Source organism: Plectrocnemia conspersa, unplaced genomic scaffold, assembly GCF_051122295.1.
Source record: "Plectrocnemia conspersa isolate PC_06_02 unplaced genomic scaffold, ASM5112229v1 ptg000012l, whole genome shotgun sequence".
In the NCBI taxonomy this organism is placed as follows: domain Eukaryota; kingdom Metazoa; phylum Arthropoda; class Insecta; order Trichoptera; family Polycentropodidae; genus Plectrocnemia; species Plectrocnemia conspersa.
This window is the reverse complement of record NW_028277176.1, coordinates 19,991,683-20,000,565: the sequence shown is the minus strand read 5'-3', so window position 1 is coordinate 20,000,565 and position 8,883 is coordinate 19,991,683. Positions and strand designations below refer to the sequence as shown.

Below are 8,883 nucleotides of genomic sequence, written 5' to 3'. Positions count from 1 at the left end.
CATATAAATAGACGGACAGAAACTCCGGGAGACAGTTCGCCCGATTACATTGCATCGACTCAACAACTGTCTCCGCTGATGCTCTCGCCGCCGTCACTACCATGCCCTTCTTCGCCGACCACGCTATCCACCGGACTTCTCTCGAGGACATCTAATCAGCCGCCTAAAACGCACGAGCTCCAGCACCGACGACTACTGTCTCCGCTGACGCCCTCGCCGCCGTCTCCGCCGACCCGCCGCTGCCACTACCATGGCCTTCTTCGCCGACCACGCTATCCACCGGACTTAACTCGAGGACATCTAACCTGCCGCCTAGAACGCACGAGCGCCAGCACCAACGACTCGACCCCCAAACTGGTGATAGCCCGACGTGATCATCAGCTCCGTCAACAATGACTCGACCCCCAAATAATTTTATCTAGCAAGAGACTTAATAGAAAATGTGTAATGTACTTATATTGCTTTTAAGATTGTTAACTCGATAAGAGGAAAACTTCTTCAAAGGTGACTTTTCCAAATGCAGTTATACGAAAAACAATCCCTAGTAAGTAAGTATTTGCAAAGATTTCGAGATTTATTGGATGAAATCATTATTTTTTTAGGAGAAAGAAAGGAAGATCAACAATATTAATCTGCTTGAGAAAAATTTGCTGAGTGGCTTTGCATTCTTGATAGATTTTACAGAAAAACCAAGTTTGTTGAATTAAAATTTACAGAGTAAAAGCAAAGACAAACTTTAGTTATGATTTAAGATCCCAGAGATTAACGTTTTGACAGATTTCCAAAAACATATTAGGGACTACTTATGAATATACGCGCGCCATCCTTTCAACGCAGAAAAGTACATATTCAGAATATAGATCATCCTACAAAATGTTGAAAGAAGGTTTAATGATTTCAGTTGCAAAGCAATTTGTAGGGGTATTTAATTTTTAATCACTATTACAATGAAAATACAATCTTCTTATTAAATTTTTCTAGGTTGTGACCTGTTGTCGATATGCCTAAAATAAGTAAAAAATAAAAATATGCAATTTCTATTTGTAAATATTTGAGCTGGGCGATATTGAAACTTGTTCGGCATTAGCTATCCGACGAACGGGTAATATCGAACGCCGGTTTCTGACAAGCCGACGAGCTCGCCGCGAACCTCGTTTGACATTGCAAAGGGTTACGCGTACGATCGCCGCCAATAGTTCGTACTGACGCGTACAATTTACGCACAATTGAAATATGACTCGCCGGGGAGGCGGGTCTTCGCCGAGGCCGGGAGGCGCGACGTGAGCGGCCGTCGTCGCCGAGATGGACGTGGAGGGTGCGATGGGAATGAACGGGATCATGAACGGGCTGAACGGGGGCGCGCCGTCCGCCGTGCACGGCTCGTCGGCCATGTCCGGCGTAGGCGGGGGCGGCGGCTCGCTCAAGAGGTGCAGCAGCGCTCCCCTTATAGGGCCCAGCGACGCGCCGGTCGCGCCGCAGCCCCCGCTCCAGCTGCAGCTGCAGCTGCACCAGACGCAGCCGCAGGTCGGACGCGCCAGAAGGTTCAGCACCAGCTTCAGTCCACTTCCGCAGCCGCATTCGCCGGTTCTTATTTTTACTATATATTTTTACCATACATACTTATTTCGATGGTTGTTTATATACTTTTTTCCTTAACTGTGTGTTTCAATGCAAATTATAACAATCGATTCGTCTGTAATCGATTTTTTGAACTATTGTTTCTTATTTAAGGCTTCAGCTTATTACATTTTTTTATACTTTGCAGAGCTCCTCCGGCCCTCGATTGACGCCTCGAGTTAGTCAATTGCGTCAAGAAGAATGCGCTGATGTCACCAACCTTAGAGAAGTCGCTCACGAAAGAGAGACGCATAGTGCCATGCAGATGAGCCAATCGTGGGAAGATTTAACTTTAATGACGGGCGGGTCCAACGGCTGCAACGGTCCCATGTCGCCGACGAGGGCGAGATTCTCGCCCGGCGTTTCTCCTTCGCCTACCAGAAGAGCGTTCGCCACGAGACGGAGTCTCTCTCCGATAGCCATGAGGCCGTCTTGCTTGAGTCCCGCGAGTCGTCTGTCGAGTCTAGTGCCCATGAAGCGTCGTTTCGATCTGGACGAAGGTCCCAATCCGAAGAAGTGGTGTTGGTCCGTTGACCGAATGCCGACTTCCACGCCGGGCACTCCCGATTCTGCAGATTCGCCTTCGGGGTTCACCTTCAGGCCCGTGTCGCCTAGGGCGCAGTCATCGTCGTCGTCTGCGCGCGATCAAACTTCGCACGGACCCAGCTAATGTACTTTCGAAATCTTAATTAAATAGCTACGCAGCCAAAGGAACCTGTAAATATATTATGTTAAATTATGAATACTATAAATATTTACTTTTAATACTTATATACTTTAATAGAAAATATTTATTCTCAATTATTTTAGACGAAAGTTAGCTAGTGTCTTAAACAATTTTTTGTCCTTGTGTTAACCGAACTAAAAGAATAATCTTCGATCGCTCATATTGCGGTCCGCGTTTAACCACTTAATATAAAGTATCTAGCGATTGTACATTTATAAATAGTAAAAATTTCATTTTCACATGTTAAAGTATTTTTTTCTGTTTAATTGACAATTTACATTACCATTCCTGTAACGCGCGTCCTACCTGAATCTGAATTATACTTTTTAAATAACCAAATGACAATTTCTCGACTGGATACTAATACGACGTCATAAACGACTATGTAACATGACATATTCGAATCGTTGTAGAGTTCAAAAATCACCGAATTGTAAATATGCACAACAATCGTTTCATAAACAATAAAAGATCCAGAATCGTCATAAATTGTGAACGTGTAGATTTGCGAATCTCTCGTGTAAATATAATTACCGCATCTCGGGGCCATGTTTTAATTTTACGTATTTGTTTTAATAATAAACCTGATTTAATCTGTAATCTGATTGCTGTGTTCGATTTCAAAACGTTTTTATCCAACTGCGCTTTGTGATTTTTTATTCACAATGATGTACTTTTGAAATAATAATAAGTTTTAATTTTAGGTATACTGATTAGTGCCAAATTGTATGTATTCATTAATATTATTTCCTATGATGGGTTAGTCATTAATTATATCAGTAGTTCTTTTTGTATTAATAAAATTTTCGTATTATTTTTTCATGTCTAAATTATGCGAAAAGAAACATGCTTCGATAGAAGTGAAATGAAAATTCTTTTGGATATACTTTAAACAAAATATAAATAAAAAACAAGTATTTGATATCTATTATTTTTTGCATTTTATTTACTTGATACCTTCACCTTGAAATGTACAGAATTAGTTTGGTTTACGTTTTCTCAACGAATTGGATTAATCGTTTTTAAAGGTTTCTGGTTACATATTGGTCATAGTGTCATAAATACGTATCCCTTTTCACAATTATTGTCTTAAAAAATATACAGGTGCAGGTATAGTCGTTTTTATCTATTAGATTATTCCACATGTTTCAGCTTTTGCATGCAAAAACATCGGGTAAATCAAATCAAATGAGAGTGAATTGAACTGATAGATTTTTTTAAAATCAGCCCATGCCTTCCCACGGTTGCATTAGGTTCGGGAGTTTCGGTCCATAGGCGACCGGATATTACCTAGCCTAGCTTATGCGCCTGTACGCTGCGCGGACAGGCGTTAGGCTAGGCCTCCTTCCTTGATCGTCCGAGTGAAGACAAAAGCAAAAAGATAATTTGCGCTCTTCTATAGTTTTTTTTTACTTTTAATAAGTATAATCAGTGGTGGCTAGTGACATAGAAACAGGTGGGTCCAGGGTCCAAAAAATATTTTCATTTTTTCAAACTAAACATAATCTGTCATCAGCACATTGCTGTTCAGCTTAACTTTCAACTTTAAAGTTGAAAATAGCATAGTTAACATAAAAATGACATGTGCAAATTTCACATCGCTAATGTTCACTGTTTGGGAGTTCTAGTGACAGACGCATGTATTTTCTGTTTTATAGCATAGTTTCCGCTCTCCTTTGTTTCATATAAACAAATGTTGGATTTCTTGTGAATAATCCTTATAAATAGATAGTACGGCTAGAGCATTTAACCGATCTTGACCAAGTCAAATTTCTAAAGTGTTTTTATACGTTTTAGAACGCTACAACGTTCGGCATCAGCTGTAGATAAAGGTGTCACTTGAATCATTGCAATTAATTTTGACACTTCGGAAAAGGTAAAAATTTATTTTCTTTTATAAATCGGGATAAAGTGTTAATGTTGGGTATATCACTAAAAGTTTATTTTCATACAATATTCAATTCAGGTATCAACTTGTCTTTACTTAACATTGGATAATTTCTTTTAATATTTTTTATGTATTCTTTAAGAAAACATCTATTAAAATCAAAATTTTCAGGGTTTACAGTATAAAATTATTTAAATATTTTAAAGCTGCAGAATCTGTCACAAATTTTACTAATTATTTTTCAGTTATTAAGTCTGCCGTGTTTTGTTTTGTTTTTTTACTTTTTTTTAAGGTATTTCATCGCTATCATCTCAGGGATAAAATCAGCAATGCGATTCTGTGTGAGATTAAGGGATGATTCAAATTTATTGAATGCTTCTTCTGTAGTGATCCTGCTGCTTTTATTTGATTGTACATCGAGACGTGTTAAAATTGAATAAAAAAGATAACATGTTGAACTCAATCTTTTTGAATGCAACCGATTTTTACACGCAAAATTTTCACATACAAAATAATTATTCATTATAATAAATTAATTGATATCAAACTTTAATTGTATTTATATATATATTTAGCAATAGAGAAGCATTGCCGGGTCCGCTAGTAAGGCAATAAGGGTGAATTAAGTAGATGTGGTAATTTTTTGCTTGATGATTTTTTAAAATCAATTTATTGTTTTCATTGCTATCAATTATACGCTAGCAAAAATTAATCTTATTATAATAAAAGTCGGGTCGGTAAAATTTTAAACTTTGCATTTTGTTTTTACATACACACAAGAACAAAAATGAATAGGAATATTAAAAAAAAATAAGCAACTATTTTTATAAAAATATTTATTTTTTAAACAATAAGTACGGTAAAATATAGAGGTATGGGAACTGTTCATAATTCAAATTTCTCTCCATTAAACAACAATATTCATTTAACTACAGTAGATATGCACATACATAATCTACTTTTCTTCCGAAATAAATAATAATTTAACTTCTACAGCGATCGTTCCGCAGAAATTTGAAAAATGTACAAAGACATATATACATTTATTTAAAAAAACTAACACTAATTTAAATTAAAGAAAAACTATCAACAGTCCAAACCTCGATAGCGCATCCGTTAACAACAACGAACCTGTCTAGTTAAAAAAATGAACGAATTAATGCCGTAAGTCGACTTACAGCAATTATTTCAATTCAAACTTAACATTGTGCCGCTATATTTTGTAATAAATTATAGCGACTAGAAATTCATCAATGTCGATATAATTGTTAATTTTGAAAAACATTTTGTTTAATTATCTAACTGTTACATTTTTAATCTAACAGTTCAATTCAATAACAATTATATTGCAATCGATTAAAGAATCACATACACAACATACAAAAACGGTACAAAACTGCACATACATACACACATATAATACACAAACCCCTGTATAAAAAATTACGTTTCAATGTTCTTTTATAATTGCAACACCGACGATGGCGTATTCACATATTTTAATAACTACTTTGTACTTTTAATACACGTCTTTAGAAATACATTTTTAATAATAAAAGTTTTAGCAGTATTTTTTTACGTCAGTTCTTCGTTTGTCACGAGTGGAATTTTGGCAACTTCGAAAAATATCTCATGAGAATATTTATTTCGAACTGTGCTTAGCGCATCCTTTGGTTTTTTATGGATGCATGCGTTTTGCGCCTTGACAAGTGGCAATATTTCTTCTAACGTGTAACCTTAAATTGAAAATATAGCGAATTAGTAACGGTTGACATCTTTCTTAAGCGACTGAGAACTGTATAAGCACCAGTGTAATACTCGAGGGTGTTAGTCCATGTTCCCAAATTTTTCATTTTAATCGCCAAAAATAATGCAGCTGCTGCCATTTTGCTATCAGACAGCGAAATGAGAGAGTATTCCATCAAACATAACTCCAAAATATATCTGGCTAATGTTAAAATGGGCATCGAAACTGGAGCACACTGAAAAAATAATTTTTATTTACATTTTCACATAAATTGAAAACAAAAAAATGTCTATTACTCGTGCATATCTTCTTAAAAATCGATAAGACAACGGAATTCCCAGATCGTAATCTATTGTTTTTAGTACGTTTATTTCCATTGCGAGTATCTGTCGCACTGTATATGCGCCATCACATATGTAAGCAAAATCTTTAAGTAAGGGAGGTATGCGTTCCTAAAACAATATACACTTTATATGCATACAATATAAAATTTTAATCTAATCACATCGCTTTGATTGCTTACGTCAAACTTTGAGGCTATAAATAAAGAAGCAGCGCCGAGGAGCTGCAGTTCATCGCGCTTGGTCACCGCTTTACATAAAAATAAATCGACTAATTTAACGGCTAAGTATAATGTTTCGTGGTTCAGTTCAAAGCTTTCCTGCACTTCGACCATCCAGTCTACAAGCATGGCTCTCATCCACGATGTGATGGTTTTCTGTTTTGACAAATAGTCTTCGATAACAAAGCTCGACTGAAAGTCAAATTGAAAATATAAAAAAATTATAAGACATAGTGCATGATAATTTAAATTTATTCACCTCTCGATTTTTTAAATAATGGAAAATATCCATTGCATAATTTGACACTTGGAATGTATCATTCCAGTTTTTTTTATCAAAATCTATAACTCCTTCGGGCAAAGGAGGCGTTTCACTAATGGCAAGTAAATTTATGTCTCTCGATAGTGAAGATTCTTTTTCATTTTTACTAGAAGTAGATTGTTTTGAATCGTTTGCTCTAAAAAAATTAACACAATTAATAAAATACTGGTGACATAATAATAAAAAAATTCACACATGTACACAAGTGAAATAGTCTTATAGGAACTAACTACTCGATTAATTTATTTTAGGCTAAAAAAAAAAAATTCTCCAAGAAGAAAAAATAATTAATAAGTTCATAAATTAAAAATAAACGTTGATTTTAATTATTGGAGATAAATCTGCATTTCTCAAAGATATCTAGAATTTAAGAAAATAATTTAGGTTTTAGCTGTAGATATATGGCTGGAATTGGTTGTATTAGGTTCAAAAATTTCAAATTACACATAATTTGAAATTTCAAGAGATGTATCAATACATTATACAGATACTCCCATCAATAATTTTTCAAGTGCAGGACTTAAATTAAAGAAAATATATAATATATATTTTAAATTATCACATTGAATACTGGGCATTATTTTTAAAAATGGAGCCGTGCGGCGTGTGCCTATGGCTAAATGCAATCTTTTATTGTTTATGTATTATTATTTTATATTTCTGTTATAATTTATGTATTATTATTTTATATAGTATATTTAATATAATTAAAAATTATCAGTGATTCTAAACATTTTATTGCGTTAACATTATATATTTACCACTTTTTGTATTAAACATACATCTTGAAACGAATTTATTTTACCCGAGTTTTGAGCCTCTGGAATTTAGAATTTCTACTTTTTTGAATTATTTTTAGTTAATATGATATTAGTAACATCTGTAGGTAAATCCCTAAATAAATACGTTACAGTAAATACGCAGTTTACGTGGGTTTTTTTCGTATGAAGTTAAAATAACGAAACGCACAAATTTGTGCACACCGACGCAACGGAAGGTTTCTGAAACGCACAAATTTGTGCACACCGTACGCAATGTGTTAAGTAAGTGGTGTACATCAACTTTTTACTAACTGTTCTAACTTAATTGAGCTTAGACCTTTCCTGTTTTTAACTTCCTAATTATATCATTCCAGTATGATTATAGTAATTATTTTTTATTGTAAGTAGCATAAGAATTTTAAAATAAACTCGATACAGAAACAATGGGAGCTGCAAAAATATGTTATCCACTAAAACTTTTATTGAGCATTAAGTATTAAATTGTGTTTCTGCAGCTTCTATTGTAAAGCACTAGCTAAAAAAAACTGATTGCACACTAAATAGGACAACTAACACATCCTCCATTGCAGAAACATACAGTGATTCTTCACTAAATTCGTCACTGATTCGCATCGCTTCACGTCCGTTGGCCTTCTGTACTTTTTTGTCCGACAATTTAATGTTCGTTAAACGTGCAAATGGGTCAATTTTAAACAAATCTGTTTTGTCACATGTGGTGTTTTTTTTCAAAATGTTTTCATTAGTAACTACAGTTTGACCTTTGAAAACTTTGCTCAATCCGGGTATTTTATTTTCTGCATATTTTTTTTTGACAATCTGAAAACATAATTTAACAGTTCAATAATTGATTAGACTTTATTTCAACACATAAAAGATATAATTTAACATACTTTTACGACAGGAAGTTGCTTTTCGTTAACTATAACTTTCTTCACCACATTTTTTTCTTTCTCGCCTAAGCCATTATTACTAATGGCATTGGTGATGTCCCCGAACGCTGCTCTCTTAGCCGTGGCTTCTCTCAGAGGACTACCTGCTTTTCTTTTGCCGGCCGTTTTTACGGCTTGCTTTATAGTAGTTTTTAAATTGATGATGCCGTTTTTGCTTCGAGTGCTGACTCCTAATGTGACGTTTTCTAGAGATGCCCTACTTCTTGTTTTTGTTGCCATTTTTACTGGTCCCATATTGGCAACGTCTGAAAAAAATATGGTAAACATTAATAAACGCGTTAGTTATAA

General features: G+C 34.8%; 2 protein-coding genes across 4 annotated transcripts; one reads left to right on the top strand and one right to left on the bottom strand.

Moving 5' to 3' along the window:
* Nucleotides 1-1,089: 1,089 nt before the first annotated feature.
* On the top strand, nt 1,090-3,275 carry LOC148228519 (P2R1A-PPP2R2A-interacting phosphatase regulator 1). Its single transcript, XM_088201056.1, has 2 exons — nt 1,090-1,584; nt 1,766-3,275. The coding sequence occupies exons 1-2, from the start codon at nt 1,303-1,305 to the stop codon at nt 2,285-2,287; spliced, it is 804 nt and encodes a 267-aa protein (XP_088057182.1). The 5' UTR covers nt 1,090-1,302; the 3' UTR covers nt 2,288-3,275.
* A 1,778-nt stretch (nt 3,276-5,053) lies between these two features.
* Nucleotides 5,054-8,829, bottom strand: LOC148228518 (G2/mitotic-specific cyclin-B3-like). Of its 3 annotated transcripts, none has more exons than XM_088201052.1 (7): nt 8,536-8,829; nt 8,199-8,461; nt 6,801-6,999; nt 6,503-6,733; nt 6,276-6,431; nt 6,040-6,214; nt 5,054-5,968 (listed from the first exon to the last, which is right to left on the bottom strand). In XM_088201052.1, the coding sequence occupies exons 1-7, from the start codon at nt 8,827-8,829 to the stop codon at nt 5,808-5,810; spliced, it is 1,479 nt and encodes a 492-aa protein (XP_088057178.1). In that variant the 3' UTR covers nt 5,054-5,807. The 3 variants fall into 3 exon arrangements, with proteins under 3 accessions (XP_088057178.1, XP_088057179.1, XP_088057180.1); XM_088201053.1 differs by having other exon boundaries at nt 8,223-8,461; XM_088201054.1 differs by lacking the exons at nt 8,199-8,461; nt 8,536-8,829 and adding an exon at nt 7,625-8,145.
* Between the last annotated feature and the right edge of the window lie 54 nt (nt 8,830-8,883).